At 42.3% G+C, this 17429-nt stretch overlaps 1 protein-coding gene and 1 pseudogene across 2 annotated transcripts; one reads left to right on the top strand and one right to left on the bottom strand.

Moving 5' to 3' along the window:
- Positions 1 to 1278: 1278 nt before the first annotated feature.
- LOC132569196 (U5 spliceosomal RNA) lies at positions 1279 to 1386 on the top strand (annotated as a pseudogene).
- A 3767-nt stretch (positions 1387 to 5153) lies between these two features.
- Positions 5154 to 16334, bottom strand: LOC132568915 (lysozyme g-like). Of its 2 annotated transcripts, XM_060235096.1 has the most exons (7): positions 16243 to 16334; positions 13465 to 13546; positions 12017 to 12109; positions 9620 to 9816; positions 7712 to 7850; positions 5612 to 5766; positions 5154 to 5288 (listed from the first exon to the last, which is right to left on the bottom strand). In XM_060235096.1, exons 2-6 carry the CDS (start codon positions 13508 to 13510, stop codon positions 5618 to 5620), a joined length of 624 nt encoding a protein of 207 aa, XP_060091079.1. In that variant the 5' UTR covers positions 13511 to 13546; positions 16243 to 16334; the 3' UTR covers positions 5154 to 5288; positions 5612 to 5617. The 2 variants fall into 2 exon arrangements, with proteins under 2 accessions (XP_060091079.1, XP_060091080.1); XM_060235097.1 differs by lacking the exon at positions 5154 to 5288 and having other exon boundaries at positions 5599 to 5766.
- Between the last annotated feature and the right edge of the window lie 1095 nt (positions 16335 to 17429).

Below are 17429 nucleotides of genomic sequence, written 5' to 3'. Positions count from 1 at the left end.
AATGGGCAGTTCTTTTTGCCATTGACAAATTGTGGTGTATTCCAGCACCAGAGAAGGGGAGCACACAGCCTCCTTAGAGAAGAAGAGCAATAACAGATGTTTTTTACAGAATAGATGGGCTAGAATTGCTAATATTTCTTCACTTAAAAGTACTGTCACACAGAGACTCGGGACTGCATACGCAGGGGGTCAAGTCTTAGACCTAGGAGAGGTGTTTTTTTTTAAAGAAATTAGAATCTTTGCATACCCAGATATAGACCAAAAAGTGGAAAGAAATACTTGCCTAAAATAAGATAAAATTTAAAAACTTGAAGTAGATTGATTGAGCGCATGACAGAAAGACAATTTAAAAGGCAGCTTCAATTAAATACTTGACAAGTCAAAATAAAATACTTTGAAAAATGCAAACATCTACTTTGCAAGTCACAATCTGACAATTTCTAGAATCTTTAATAATGAAAATGTTCAGTTATGTTTTACTCCAGGCCTGCAGCTACAGGAAAGCTGTGTGGACCCTGCCCCCGACTTCCTGATGGGGCCCAACTGAGGGCCCCCGACCTGCAGCCTTCCCTTCCTCACCACCCCTTGAGCGCCTAGCTACTAGTACCTGTGGGCAGGCAGTAGTGCAGGCAGATGAAGAAGGAGCTGCTAAGTGCCCCCCCCCCATTTCACTGCCCCCCAACTTAAAATTCTTGACTACGGGCCTGTCTTACTCACATCTAGTCACAAGATAGGTGTGTATGCAATTGCCTCCTAAGGGTACGAGAAAAGAAAGAAGGCTAGATGAGAGACAGAAAGAGAATGAAAAACAGTGCAAGGAGGCAGCTTTGGGATTTGAGGCCCATACAATGTTATTTTTGCCACATTGTTTGCCTGGGGATTTGCAGCAGGATGAAGAAAGAGAGAAACAATAGAAATGAGGAAATAGTGTCCAGGCCAAAGACAGGCAAAAGCCCTACACTGCAGTATTTGTACGTAAAAGCCTCAACATAAGACAAAAGGTGTCTTTTCATACAAGGAAAAAAAACAATTGCTTGTTGAATGACATAAACTACCTAAAAGCCAGCATTAAAGAAATCAAGGATGTAAACTTTTAAAACTAACTATTCCCTGTACCAGCCAAAGTATTCACTATAGGAGCAGAAGAGACATCATAGAAAATTCTATGGGAAAAATTGCTGTACCCAGGGGTGTAAACTTTCAAAGTTCCCGCACGGGGGTGGGCTGGGGCTCAGCCAGAGGCATTGGTATGATAAGTCCCTAAAAGAACTGGGACCCACTCTGGTTTCTCTTCAGATTGCATAAATCTTTCGCCTTTTACTAAGGATTTCCGTGGAGTAAGAAATAATTTTAAAAAAGAACTGTGACCCAATGACATTATAGGGAGAAGCCAGTGACATCACAGGAAGCGGCCTCCATTATCACTACCTATGGAGGTGGGGGCATAGGGATTTAGGAGAAGCTGCCCAGAATTTTAGTGGGAACCCCCCTAACCATGCCCCTGGGCTGGCCCAAACCCAGCAAAAGGTGGGAGTTGGCCTGTGGTTGTAGTGGTATCTCAGCAGTCACCTGCTGTTTCCTGTTTTTGAAATTCACTTTTAGAATAGTTACTTTAAGATCTGCAAACATGCATATCATGTGCATAGGATAAACTAATGGTCATAAATTTGACAGTAAAAGGCAACATTGAAAAGCCTCCAGGGGAACTTTTTAAAAAGTTTCCCTGTATGTTCATTTACAGGTGTCTTATCTCTGCCTTATTCATAAGGGTATTGTACCGGAATTTACAAAATTTTGGCATCACAGATACCTTCATTTGGTAAATGCATGGCTGGAATCTCTGAGCAAGGGCAGAATAGAAAACAGTTGCATTCAAGGCAAATAGATGAGGGGAGGGGAGCAGGAGAGAAAGGTAGAAAGGAAGCAACTTTAAATGCATTCTCCAAGCCACTAGCTGGCTTGGCTTGGAGAAGTGATTTAAAGAGACAAATGCCTTCTCCAAGCTGGTTGTCAGGATGGTGGGGTCTTTAAGAGCCACATGTGGTTCCCTAGTCACAGTTTGGCCACCCCTGCTCTAGGAGATCTTCCACTATTACAACTGATCTCTGGGTGATATCAGTTCACCTGGAGAAAATGACTGCTTTGAAAGGTGGACTCTGTGGCATTATACTCCATTGAAGTTCCTCCCCTCCCCAAAACTCACTCTTCTCAGGCTCCACCACCAAATCTCAAGGTTCTATATTTATATGATGACTACAAAAGCGCTATAGAAGGCAGCCTTTTCATGAACAAATAGCACATCTTTAGCGATAGTCTTTCTCCATGATCGTTGAATGGCCATTGGTAGTTTTCTGGGTGATTCTGAATACTGAACCAATACACAAAACAAAATTGGCATGCTGAGAAGGGAGGCTGAATTCATACAGAATTCTGCATCTGTTGAAGCAATAGCATAATAGTTTCTTCTTTCTTTACCCAGTTTAGCATCCATCCCATCCCATGTATATTGTGTTACTGGGAAGCTTTCCAACAGTATAGTAAATAAGAACTGGCAGGTATCTGGAGAATCCAAACACATAAGCACTTTCCTATGGGCCAGAATCTTCCCAGAGATTCAGTCAACCCCCATTCTCAGCATGCCAATTCTCTGTGTTAATCACAGCGTAATCCTAAACAGAATTATGCCCTTTTAAGATCATTTACTTAGATGCATTCAGAAGGGTATAGCTCTTTTTAGGATTGCATTGGCAGTCACAGAAAATAGTCCTTGTGTAATGCAAGGCTTTCCCACACACCGCAACAATGTTTTCCTGTGGAAACCCTGTGGCTGCTGGGGCCGCTGATGCAGTGCAGTGGCTTCTAGTTGGGCTTCTAGACAGCAAGTTTCCACAATTTTTTCCTGTCGTAGTTTCTCCTTTGCATAATTACAGTCTTTTTTTTGAGGATTTTTTTTTTAGTGAGGGTGATATGCTGTTATATCATCATGCTGATATATCAATTACCAGTTGTTTTTAAAAGGTCAAAGAACCACTCCCCCCTCCCCGTGGTACAGGCTATAGAACAAGAGGCCTCAAGAATATCTCTAAGCCTTTGTCACTTCCCTGTAAGTAATTAATTCTAAATATTAGCCTTAAATAGCATGAAAAAATATTTTTACAAATTTATTATTTTTCTCTTTTATATTACAGAAATTTCCTTGTGATCCAGCATTGTTCTATTATTTTATTCTGTTCTGTATTATGAGCCAATATTTGTACTTACCTTTCTGACCTCTGAAGAAGACCAATCTAGCTCGAAATGCATCAGATCAAGTTGAGTGGTTTCCCATTGAGGTTTTATGATTTTACATAGGATAGAGGCTTATGATTGGCCCTTAAATGGTTTTAGCTTTCAACAATAAATACATGTATGTTGATTTATTATTTTTCCGCCCTTTAATTGCGTATTAATCTTTTAGGTTTCTTACTCCAGTTTTTGGGTTAAGTTTCTTTCCCTTCTTTGTTTTTTGTTTTTTGTCTTATGGGTGGGACCACAAAAATCTAGAATTTCTGTCCCCTCAGCACACAGCAAACCCAGCTTTGCTTTTTGCTTTGCTTCAGGTGGGGAAAATGGAGCTCTCCCGAGATTACAACTGTTCTTCATACAACAGAGATCAGGTCCCCTGGAGAAAATGCCTGCTTTGGAGGGTGGACTACGTGACACTATACCCTAGACGCCCCCCCCCCTCCCAACCCTCCCCTCCTCAGCTTGATCTGTAAATCTCCAGGTATTTCCCAAGCCAGAGTTGGCAACCCCTAGCTGTGATCCTCCCAAAACTTAACAGAAAAGCAGGTTTGGCAAAGACTGAAGAAAAAACAGGGAAGCCCCCAGGAGATGCATATGTACCTTAGTGCAAAATCTGCTTCCCAACTGCATCTTCCCTGGGACAAATAACCTGTATAGAAAGTCCACAGATGCATAATCCTGCCCCCCTCTACTCAGGTCATTTGTCTTTTGTAATATGTCTTTGTGATGCCCATCTACTGGAAGACTTTCTTATATATAAATGTCACATTGCCTAATTTTATAGGATCTATGGATTTTTTAACTTGGACACCTATAATTGGAGCCAGTACAGTACAGTGGTTAAAGTGTTGGAGTAGGATTGTATAAACTTGGCTCATAGACCTATTCAAGCCATGAAGATCACTGACTGATTTTTGTTCAATCACTCTCTTGGGACTCTTGTGAGGATGAACGCCTTGGAAGAAGGGTAGCATAAAAATGTGACAGATACAGTCAAGGACTGAGTTGCATGTATGACTTTTTGCTTAATTCACCAAGAATGCTTTGAAATACACTGTTTTTCTTTATTCCAGTTTTTCAGTATATTTATAAGCCTATGTAGCCCCAGTACAAATAAAAGAAACACAATGATCCTGCCTTGAGCTAAAATTGTTGCTATTCTTTTTTGCCTTTTGTTTTAATTTGTCCAAGCTGAGGTGTCAGGTGTGCGGAAAATACAATAGTAAGATAAGTTTTGTAACCATTAGTACTACCCATTGTCACTAAACACACCAAACATTCACCAGCTTTGGAATGTTACCTTGTGTGTAATTGCAATTGAACCCATGGAAACCACAGAAACATGCTTTGGCCAGCATTTCCCCCACTGAGCATTTGCTCTCCTGCTGCCACCTTGTGGCCTCTTTAGCTCATGAGAATGAATTTAAAACATGCTCCTTTATCATTTGATAACCTTTAGGAACCTGGTCTCCTATTGATGAAACCTATCAAGGCAAAAATGTTCAGGGATGGAAAATATCAAGATTAAACTCCTCATATTTGCTATAACTTTTAAAAGCAGCAGTTATAGGGCAAGCTAGAATGAAATACATTTCCTATAAACAGTGCTGGAAAACGGGACTAATGAAGAGCAAGGACTTCTGCTTACAGAAATGGAAGGTGCTTCAGGGGTACAATGCTCATCATTTGAAAAATAAATTAGGCAAAGATGACCATCATTACTATGTAACACCTAAAATACATAAATCCTGGATTTTATATTTGAATGCTCTGTTGTCTCTGGTTTTGTGCATTCGAACAAACCCTGGCTGTGGTTTAGATCTGTCACTGAACCATTTCAACAAAAACTGAGAGCACATGCTTTTGGGGCAATTGGTGTCTCTAGGTTTCTAGATTCTACCAAGAAAAGCTGAATAACTGATCCTGAATTTATAACTGTGGCTTGATTATTATTACTTCAAATATTGCTTCTTTTCTCATCTCTTTTATATTCAATGCCAGGGGTGGGCACACTTGGTTAACATAAGAGCCACATAGAATAAATGTCAGATGTTTGAGATCTGCACGACATGAATGTCAGATGAGCAGAAGGAAGGAAGGAAGGAAGGCATATGGATGGGGGAGGGAGGAGACAGGGAGAGGTGGAAAGAAAGCAACTTTAACTTTGAAGACATTCTCCAAGCCACTGGCTGGCTTGGAGAAGTCATTCAAAAAAACAAATGCCTTCTCCAAACTGACCGATGTGGTGGGGGCTTCGGGAGCTACACAATATATATGAAAGAGTCACATGTGGCTGCAATTTGGCCACCCCTGTTCAATGCTATAGCTTTACTTAACAACATGAATTGAAAACCCGTGACCTTTTCAAATATTTGGCAGCAACAACCACTTTATCAGCAAATCTTCCATATGTACCACAAAAGTCACTTCCATGGTAACTCAGAATACTTGGAATGCCTGCTTGATAGGCACAGATCCCATCTAGAATGAAACAGAACAATTATTGTAGATTAGAAAAGAAATATTTTTTTATCAGACTTGCACAATTTGTAACCCTCTAAATATAATACTGTCCACCAGTCATTAATAGGCAGACAGCAAAAAAAAAAAAAAGTTTAAGAATTCTCTGCCAGTGAGTGGCTCATGTTTTGCTTCTAGAGGATCAATGCTCTTTGATCAAAGAGCACTACCTAGAACAGGGGTGTCAAACATGTGGCCTGGGGGCTAAATCAGGCCCTCGGAGGGCTCCTATCAGGCCCCTGAGCAACTGGTTGTCATCCGCTTCCTTCTCCCTCTTTCTTGCTTCCTTCTGCATAACAGCTTTCTTTGCAAGGCTTGCTCAATGACACATGAGCTACAAAACCAAACCTCTATTTTCTGCATTGGCTGAGGCTCCTCTCTTGGGGAGGAGAGGGGAGGGATAGCTTGCTTTGCCAGGGTCTCTCAATCACACAGCAGAGCTACTGAGTCAAACCTCTCTTCCTTCTGTTGTCCTACCCATCCTGGTCCCTGGGGAAGGAAGGAAAGAGCCAGAGCTTCCTTTGCCCAGTTCCCTCAATCCCACAGGAGAGATACTAAGAAAGCACCTTTAAGATTAACGAGTGATAATGTTTTAAGCATATTTTATTTTAAGCTTTTAAAAATCATTATGTTTGTCTGTATCAATATGTTGTTGAAGGCTTTCACAGCCAGAGTTCATTAGTTGTTATAGTCAGGGGTGTCGAACTCATTTGTTATGAGGGCCAGATCTGACATAAATGAGACCTTGTTCGGCTGGGCCATGTTGGGCCGAGCGATGTGTGTACCTATTTAAGATTAGGTAGCAGAGATATAAACTTTATAAAGGACGCAGACAAAAACAATTAGATATATATTTTTAAAAACTTAAAGCATGCTTAAAATGTTAGCACTCGTTGGTCTTAAAAATGTTTTCTTTGTATTTCTCCCAAGCGATCCAAATAACTGGGCCAAGGAAGCTCAGTTTCTTTCCTTCCTTCTCCAGGGGACTGGGGGAGGGGGGGAGGAGCCTCAGCCAATATAAGAAAGAGAGGCTTGGCTCAGTAGCTCTGCTGTGTGGTTGAGAGAGCCTGGAAAAACTAGCTTTGCCTCCCCCACTTCCTCCCCAAGACAGGAGTCTCAGCCAATGGAGAAAATAGAGGTTTTGCTCTGTAGCTTCTGTGTGATTGAGCAAGCCTTGCAAAGCAAACTTATGCAGAAGGAAGCAAGATATAGGGAGAAGGAAGCAGATGACAGCCAGCTGCTCTGGGGCCTGATAGGTGCCCCCCAGGTGCCTGATTTGGCCCAAGACTGCTTGTTTGACACCCTGTGTAGATTTTCTGGGCTGTATGGCCATGGTCTTTTGAAGCCCAAAGGCACTCCAGTTTTAACAGCATAGTTTTGACTCCTTGCTAGGGTTGCCAAGTCCAATTCAAGAAATTTCTGGGGACTTTGGGGGTGGAGCCAGGAGCAAGGGTGTGACAAGCATAATTGAACTCCGAAGGGAGTTCTGCCCATCACATTTAAAGGGACCACACACCTTTTAAAATGTCTTCCTTCCATAGGAAATCATGAAGGATAGGGATACCTTCTTTTGGAGTTCATAGAATTGGACCTCCTGGTCCAATCTTTTTGAAACTTGGGGGATATTTTGGGGAGAGGCACCAGATGCTATACTGAAAATGTGGCGCATCTACCTCAAAAAAACAGCCCCCCCCCCCCGAGCCCCAGACACCCACAGATCAATTCTCCATTATTTCCTAGGGGAACAGGTCTCCATAGGGAATAATAGAGTTCCCAGCAGACATTCCCCCCCCCCGCTTTCTGATGACCCTGAATTGGGGGGAGGGCATCCAAACTGGGGGATCCCCTGCCCCCACCTGGGGATTGGCAACCCTACTTCTTGCCAATGTATACTACATGATCGTACCTCTCCAGTATTGTTGCCATGTCAAGCCAGGTCTTCTATTCCGTAAGGTAGTGACGTATGTTGTTAGGATGGTTCCGCCTTGCAAGAGATTTTCTGTACTATCCCAGGCTCCACCAACAGGATAGTTGCGGCTATAAATCTGTAAAAAGATAAGTATTTAAAGCCTTCCCCAGATAGAGATTGATTGAAGCCCAAAGCAAACATCCATGAAGATGGCCTCATTGGCATCCTGCTGATTTGTAACAACTGGATGAAGCCCCTAACATTTGGGTAAGCAGATATCTGGATAAAGAGCAGAGCTTCGACCGGATCCAAAGTCTCCATTCTGATAATGGTGGAGGCTTGTATTGGTGCAAGGAGCCATTCACCAGAGGAACACCTTTCTTCTGCTGCAGTAAGGGCCTATGCATTGTTGGAAGGCTCCATTATTTGCAGAATGGACATTGTGGCCCCAGTCCCTATTTACAGTGTTACATGGAGGACACACAGTGGATTCAGGCAGCCTGCAATTTCAGCAAAGATGTTTGTTCTGTTCAAGATTGTTTTGAAAGAATGGAAGAAGACGAAGATATTGGATTTATATCCCTCCCTCCACTCTGAAGAGTCTCAGAGCGGCTCACAATCTCCTTTACCTTCCTCCCCCACAACAGACACCCTGTGAGGTGGGTGGGGCTGGAGAGGGCTCTCGTAGCAGCTGCCCTGGAATGATGCAGTGGTAGCCAACAAAGGTGTGTTATGACTTTATAATTTTACTCAAAGGCCTCAGATTAAAGGAAATGTTCACGTATTTGAAATGTTCAGATGCCCTTGGAAGAAAAAAAAAATTAAATATTTATATAGGATTATATTTACACTGATATCTTGGAAGCCAAGCAGGGTCAACCCTGGTTAGTATTTGAACTGGAAACCACCAAGGAACTCTAAGGCTGCCATGCAAAGTCAGGAAATGGCAAACTACCTGTGAATAGGTATTGAAAATGCTGTGGGGTTGACATAAACTTGCTTCAGTTTGACAGATCTATCTATCTGTCTGTCTGCCTGCCTGCCTGTGCTGGACCCACAAGACTGGGAGGGAGATTAATTTCTTTCCCCAAAATCCTCATTTTCCATCATTTTGTTACATTTTACTTTCTATCTGGACTCCATTTGACCCCAGTCTTTGACCCACCATTCATACCTGTTCCTTCTCTCCCATCACTGGCCATCTTTCATTTCATAATGATAAATAAATGACTTTAAAAAAGAAGAAAGCTCAGAATTCAGAAAAACTAGTAGATGCACAAAATGCTCCAAATGCTGCACTTTTTAAAGGCGAACCAATCTCTGTAGTCTGGAGATCATATCCAGACCCATCTGGAAGTTGGCAACCCTAAGAACATGTGAAGCAATTTAAAAAGTAGGTTGTCAAGTGGCCAGGAGGAAAATGTCCTGTTTCCTTACCAGATGCTTAATGTGTAGAAACGAGCAGCCAAAGCTTTTCAAGACTTGGAGGTAAACTGCATCACCTGGTAATGAACATCCTATTAAGTCTCTCTTAAATGGACAGGACATTTTATCCAGGCTTGTTGGTATCCTCAACAAGGACCACATGTATGCAGAGTAAAATTCCTTCAGCACCATTGAACTACTGCTGTTATTCCTATTCCTCTGTGTTATGGGCAAGAGATTCTGGGTTAGAGAATGAATTTTCCAGGATGGTTTGAGGCTCAGCATTATGTTCTTTTAAAGACACTCATACCGAGTGGGGTCACCATAGAAGAATATGGAAAGTGTTTACATACATCAATTTAGTCATCTGTCATATCCAGAAAGAAGAGTGAAGACTGAATAACAGCATATGTATTGGGCCCAAAGGACTTTGTTGCTGTCATTACACTTTAAACATTTTCCCTTGTCATCCCTCTCTACCTGCATCAGGCCGTATCTGGTCCGTTCCCTGTTCCAACCATTCAGCAGGCGAGTTCCAGCTCCACTCTCCAAAGAAATCATTGCCCCAAGGATTGTAGGATCCACACAAAGTTTTCTGGCAGCATGAATGATCTGGCTACGATATCTCTTCAGAACGGCTACATTTATTTCAACATTTTTTTCTACAGCAGGAACACCTGCAGCGTGTGCAAGGATAATTAGGTAGCTATTGTTAAATCACTCTTTGGTAGTGTTGTTGTACTCATTGTACCATGAATGTAACACAAGGAAACAGGGCAAAGCAGGGTTGACTTAACAAAAAAACAGAATCGTATCTGCATTTTTGTAGCTGAAGGATATATAATTGTGTCAGGAAAGGGCTGTACATTGATTTGTTGCAAATATTATTTTTATGCATGTTTTATAATAGTTGAAAAATGCTTACCATCATTTTGTTTTCAGAGATCTGGGAGCAGTTAACATGGAAAACTACAAATAGTGCAGCATACATCAAAGAAAGGTAGATTACACAGTCTTTTATGAAATGCTATATTGTCTCAAAGATGGGAAACACCAAAAATCTAAAGAGGAAACCTCAGGTTGTCTTCTTAATAATAACTTTAACCATTTCAGAATGCAGCAATCTTGAATCTAGATTGCAACCTTTATCTCCTGAATCTTTAACAGCTGCATGGTGGACAGAATTTGATCAGAGTGGTTTTGCTGCATTCAGTAGTGGTAGTAACAGTAGTGGTCTTTTACCTGACCAGTTTGCTATTCTGTTGAATGCATCTAGTACTTTCTTGCCAAGTGCATGTGATTTTTCCTCCTCTCCTGACATGGCTCTCAGTTGTTCCAGGCTACATCCTTTGCACATTCAAACCTCCCAGGGCCTGCTGTCAAACCCACCAGTGTTCCCTCCTTCCCATCAAACTCATGCTAGGATTGCCAGGTCTGACAGGAAATATCTGGGTACTTTGGGGATGGAGCCAGGAGCCTTTGGGGGTGGAGCCAGGAGCAAAGTTGTGACAAGGATGAATGAAGTCTGAAGGGAGTTCTGGCCATCATATTTAAAAGGATTGGGCTCCTTTTGAATGCCTTCCCTTCACTGGAAATAATGGAGGATGGGCACCTTCTTTGGGGGCTCATAGAGTTGAACCCCCTGGTCCAATTTTTTTTTAAACTTCTGGGCTTTTTGAGGGAGGCACTAAGTGCTATGCTGAAAATTTAGTGCCTCAGAAAACAGCCCCCTCCCAGCTCCAGATACTAATGAATCAATTCTCCATTATACCCTATGGGGATCAGTCTCCTGACATGGTGTGCCCAGTGGACATTCAAACCCCCGCCCCTGCTTTCTGTTACCCCTAAAGTGGGGGAGGATTTCCAAACAAGGAGATCCCCTGACCCCAACTGGGAATTAGGTAAAGAAGGAAACTTGCTGTGTGGAGTTTAGGCAAAGCAAGAAAAACACCGCATACCAAATGTTGCAATATAAGTGCAAAGCACTCTTTTACTCAGTCACTTTGTAACTGTAATTCTAAATGTCCTTCAAAGCAAATAAACAGTCCTTAGTAGAAACTCAAACTTTAAATGCTGCCATATCTTATCAATATGCACGAACGGTTCATGCATACTGATAAGATATGGCTGTGAGGTGTTGCCGAAGCACGGGTTCCAGATTGTAAAAATAGTGGCCAGAGGAAGTATAAAGGAAACACGAACTTGAACCTAGGACTCGTGTCGCTGCTACTACATCTGTTGAATCACTCTTCAAAGAGGAACAGTCGGGCTATCTGCGTCTGTCAACAGAAATACAAGAAGACAGCAGATTTTTATTCCTGGCAACATTTAAAGTTTGAGTTTCTACTAAGGACTGTTTATTTGCTTTGAAGGACATTTAGAATTACAGTTACAAAGTGATTGAGTAAAAGAGTGCTTTGCACTTATGTTGCAACATTTGGTATGCCGTGTTTCCCAACTGGGAATTGGCAACCCTACATCATGTTCAGCCTCCCAACCATTCAAAAGTTTCCCTAAGTTTTGTCAAATGACCAGGCAGTTACCCAGACCCAACACTTGCAAATTGGTCCCACGAGATTTGCAAAAAGAGCTACTTCTCATTCTTCTCTTCCACTTGAGTGATGAGGAAAAGGCTCTGGAGTCTGGACTCTATGAAATTACTTCGTGTTATCTGGTGAATCATTATGACCAGGATAAATGGATTGATCTGGAAGATGTCCATTCATCTTTACACTCTAGACACAGTTCCAAATGTTCTATGATTGTAGCAAAGCAACATTGAACAGCACAATGAATGCCTAGGAGAGGCCTACTCCATCACGAGGACATGTGCCATAAATATAATATATAGCAAAGCAGATGTTTATTCACACTTACCACAACTGGTTGTATATCCCACATTTCCACAAGTAATCACAGGAGTATCAAAAGTCGTTACATCACCATAGCATCCATAACTTGATAAGCACTCTAAAATGCAAGGAAGATATTTTATAGCATGATTTTGGACAGAATCTTATCTTGTTATGTTCAAAAAGAATATGGCTCAGATCAAGTGGAAAAGTTCTGGTAATGAAACCATGAATGATTTTTGCTGATTTACTCCTCCTGCAGCAGACCTCCAACTCCTTCTTGTTTCTCTCTCCCCTCCATCAGGAGTAGCATTACAAGGCTTATGTTGGGCTGCAGCAGGAGGGGAGGCGGTCCCATCCCACTGAAAAAAATCCCTTCCATCAGCAGACAGAATCCAAAACTACATCTGCATTAATCTATGTATGCTATTTTCTGTCATTCCACAGATAGACTTGATCCAATGTAGTGTGGACAGAATGAGCACATGAAACAAATCTCCTTCCTTTTACTTTGCTCCTTTTAGCCCTCAGCTCTCTCTCTCTCTCTCTCTCTCTTTTTTGAATCAAGGCTCATGTATTGTGCTGCAGGGAATAAGTATTCTAGTGATATCATCATGTTTACAAATTGAACTGCAAGTAGGGTGGCCAGGTCCCTCCTGGCCACTGGCAGGGGATGAGGAGGTAGGGTTGCTAAATCCAGACGGGAAAATTCCTGGAGATTTCAGGATGGAGCCTGGGGAGGACGGGAACCTCAGTGGGTACAATGCCATAGAATCCACCCCCCAAAGTACCAATTTTTTCTCCAGGAGAACTGATCTTTGTAGTCTGGAGATGAGCTGTAATTCCAGGGGATCCCCAGGTCCAGTGTGACAATTTCATCTGCTTGTTCACAAGTAGCCATGGATCTCTTTAGGAGGCATTTTGGTATTATGGAGGGTGGGGACTAGTATAGTGGTCGTGCTCCCTTCCCAGGTAATCCTGAGAACTGGGTGTGTATTTATGTATATTTGTGCAGTGAAGTTGCAGCTGATGAATGGTGACCCCAAGAAGGGGCTTGCAAGGCGAATGAGACACATAGGTGGTTTGTCATTGCCTTCCTCTGCAATCTTTCTTGGTGGTCCCCATCCAAGTATTGATCCTGCTTAGCTTCTGAGATCCTGACAATCTTATACTTTCCATACCCCTCTACTTATCTTTGCCTGTGGTCAAAGTCTCCCCCCGCCAGCCATCAAGTTGGATGCCCTGCCTCTGTATAGGACTCTTGGACTTTCTTGGTGGCCTCCCATCTAGAGCCAACGTTGATCAGCTTCCAACATCTGATGAGATCCGGGTAGCCTGGGCAAACCAGGCACTTAGGATCCTAAGCAACAAAACTACAGTTCCCAGGCTGCTTTGGGAAGGAGAAGCCATGACAAGGAAAATGGTATTAAAATCGGTATAAGATATGAACATAAAGTAACTTGTATTACTCACCGATGGATGCAGCAAGGCTGAGCACTAGCAGTGTAACTAACATCATGTTAGTAAAAAGAAATTCAGTTAAGCACCCAAGAGTCTGAAAATAATTCAAACATGAATAATAATAAGACTAAAGGAAGTACCTTATGTTACACTAGAAATGTTCTTTTAAAAATGGCTGCATTTCACAAAAATATATGCAAGAATGTCTATCTGTAGAAAAGGATATCCAGGGCTGGCCCTAGACTATTTGGCACCCTAGGCAAGGCTAACTTTTGGGGGGGGGGGGCTAAACTGATAACCAATTTTCAAAAACAGATGAATTGTGGGGAAAATAAAAAGTGCAAGACATGAAATTGCTCCCTGACCTGGTTAGCCCAGGTCACCGAGTCATGTAGGGGACGCCCAGTTCAGCTCCCTCAGAAGGCCAGTGCTCTAGGCAACTGCTTAGTTTACATAGTGGCAGGGTTGTCCCTGAGGATATTATTAATAAAAATAATACCCCCACCTCAGTTAGGGTTGCCAGCCTCCAGATGGTGGCTACAGATGTCCTGGAATTACAACTGGTTTCCAGGTCACAGCGGTCAATTCCCTTGGAGAAAATGGCTGCTTTGGAGGGTGTAGTCTATATGGTATGATACCTCATTCAGGTCTCTCCCGTCCCCAAACCTCACCATTCCCAGACTTCACCTCCAAAACCTTCAGTAATTTCTCAATCCAGAGTTGGCAACCCTACCCTGATATAAAAATAACTTAATCCATTTGGGCAAGATGATGCATAAAATATTATACAGTCCTTGTAACATTCTAATTTTAGTATATGTGCTGCCAAAGCAAACACTGTAAAATATTGTATACTGTTAGGAACCTACTTTAATTGAAGGGACTTATATCAGTGGGGCTTTCTGAGGAACAGAAGTAGGGTTGCCAGCTCTGGGTCAGGACATACCTGGAGATTTTGAGGGTTTGGGGATGGGAGAGACTTCAGCAGAGTACAATGCCATAGAGACCACCTTCCAAAGAGGCTCTTTTCTTCAGGTGAACCAATCTCTGTTGCCTGGATATCAGTTATAATCTCAGATCTCCCCCCCCAAGTTTCAAAAAAATTGGGCCAGGGGTCCAATTTTATGAGCCCCCAAAGAAGGTGCCCCTATCCGCCATTATTTCCAAATGGAGGGAAGGCATTTGAAAGGTGCACAATGCCTTTAAAGGTGATGGCCAGAACTCCCTTTGGAGTTCTGGGGGTTGGTAGCCCTGAAAAGGCAGAGAGTTCTGGCAGCTACTGCTTGTCTCTTCAAGGTGCAATGGATGTTGACAACAAGGTGGTGAAGTTGACAACAAGAGGCCCATGTTCTAGTTTCCACCAAGCTTTCATAAATGTTCAGCATTTTACATACCTGTAAAATCCTTGTAAAAACACCAATAAAGCATATGTGATTATTGTTTAGGAACAATAATTGTTTAAGAACAATAATCTATGCAATTTTTCACAGCCCAGATCATGCTAAACAGAACAACATTTTATTTGGGATTATTCACTCCTGGGTTAATTTCTCTTGAACACATCATTCAGAACACCTTTGGATATAAATTTAACATGAGTTGATATTCCTTAGCTGCCCTTTTATTTTTTTACTAAAGTTTATTTAATGCATGTTTCATAAACATCACTCTACAAAAAGAGAGAGAGAGAAGGGAAAAATTGAAACATTCTGGGATGTGGAGCGTTAGTGAAATTCAAAAATCAAGAATTTATGCAATCAAGGGAAGTGTCAACGGATAATCAAGGCAGAGAAGGTCAATATTACATCACAGGTTTTGGGGATTTTTTCCTTTTTGCCATGCTACTAATAAGAATCATTCTGAAAATGTACATGTTCCCTACCACATATACCCAAACCAGTGAATATACAGGAAGTAAAGACATACAGCCAAAAACGAATAAAATGCCTTTTCAAACATTGGCAAAATGTGCAGTGACAAAGCAACCATGCAACAGACCTAGGTAAAGCAGGCATCCTACCTACTGAAATAACCTTCCTCCAACTTAAGTTTCTTGTCCATTGGAAGAAGAACCACTCATTGGAGGCAGGCTCTTTGGACTGGGGGAAGGCTTCTGGCTTTGCTCAGTGGAGAGATAGGATGCATGTAGATATTTCCGAATGCCAACTAAATGCTTTTCTATCCATAAGGAGAAGCAGCAACAACTGTAGCTGGTTTCTTCCTTCTAGGGTTGCCAATCCGCAGTTGGGGCAGGGGATCTCCCATTCTGGAGGCCCTCCCACCACTTCATGGTTATCAGAAAGCAGGGTGGGGTAGGGAAATGTCTGCTGGGCACACCATTATACCCCATGGAGACCAGTTCCCACAGCATATAATGGAGAATCAATCTGTGGATATCTTGGGTTCTGGGTGGGGACTATTTTTTGAGCTAGAAGCATCAGATTTTCAGTATAGCATCTGGTGCCTCTCCTCAAACCCCCCCCCCAAGTTTCAAAAAAATTGGGCCAGGGGTCCAATTTTATGAGCCCCCAAAGAAGGTGCCCCTATCCGCCATTATTTCCAAATGGAGGGAAGGCATTTGAAAGGTGCACAATGCCTTTAAAGGTGATGGCCAGAACTCCCTTTGGAGTTCAGTCATGCTTGTCATAACCTTGGTCCTGGCTCCACCCCCAAAGTTCCCAGATATTTCTTGAGTCAGAACTGGTAACCCTATTCCCTTAAAAGGTTACCAAGTGAACCACTAAGAGAACTCTTCTTTGCTCTGACCAACTGCAAAAAGTTCAGACTCACCTGTCTTTCCTTGGTCTCATTAGCAAGAGAAATCCCTCAGACAGTCTTTATATACCACCCAAGCCATGCCCTGTGCTTTGAGGAATGCTTAAGCTCCTTTCTGTGTGATGGCATTTATTGCAAAATTTAACAATAGTAATGATAGTCACAGTGATCCAGTAAAGCAGTGACGCCTGTATAAATTCTTTCATTGTCACATTTTCAAATGTTGGGTAATCATCAGATCACCAGCCATCGGAACAGACATTTGCAATCATCGCTACTGTTTATTTTATTTTTACACCAATGGGTCATGGGAGGTGAAGGCACACATACACATAGGTAAACTTTGGTATAAACTTGAGACATTGGTGAAGATATTGGATTTATATCCTGCCCTATACTCTGAATCTCAGAGCAGTCACAATCTCCTTTACCTCCCCCCGCCCCCCACAGACACCCTGTGAGGTAGGTGGGGCTGAGAGAGCTCTCTCAGAAGCTGCCCTTTCAAGGGCAACTCCTACGAGAGCTATGGCTGTCCCAAGGCCATTCCAGCAACTTCAAGTGGAGGAGTGGGGAATCAAACCCGGTTATCCAGATAAGAGTTGGTGCACTTAACCACTGACTCTCCCTTGGGTACTGGCAGGGAGAGAAGAAGATGCAACTTAAATAATACTGCAGGATTCGAAATGCAGCTGAGGTGCTTCATTTGGAGAGGATTATGGCATGTGGTGTCAGTTCTTTCAATTGCCTTTCCACGTGCTGCTGGATGACATCTCTTGCTAGAACAGAAGGTAAGATTGTGAGTCATGATGCTTTTAACAAATACGCCAAAGGATAAAAGACTAACATTACTCGTTCATTGAAGGTGGAAAGCCAAGTTTGGTACAGAGCTCACCAAACAGTCACGTGAATGAGTTTGGTCACAACATCCACAGCTAGTGTGATCAATTTTTGTCAGTGGGTTTGGAAAGCAGCAGTCTCACAGCTGGTAGTAAAACCAGCTTAAGTCACTTCATCAAAAAAAGATTAAAATATGTCAGTCACAAGATGTGAATAATGGTCAAAAATCTTGCTGGTCCTCCTTCCTCTTCCTCTAGCCTTCATACAGCTTGGCCAGGAAGCAATAATCTCTCTGCCTGAAATCATGTGAGTCATTGTGACTCTCTACACATAGTGTAGAGCAGCTTCCAATTTTTGCTTTCTTT

The sequence above is a fragment of the Heteronotia binoei genome, chromosome 3, assembly GCF_032191835.1.
Source record: "Heteronotia binoei isolate CCM8104 ecotype False Entrance Well chromosome 3, APGP_CSIRO_Hbin_v1, whole genome shotgun sequence".
In the NCBI taxonomy this organism is placed as follows: domain Eukaryota; kingdom Metazoa; phylum Chordata; class Lepidosauria; order Squamata; family Gekkonidae; genus Heteronotia; species Heteronotia binoei.
Note: the sequence above shows the minus strand (reverse complement) of the source record. Positions and strands in the feature narration are given on the sequence as shown.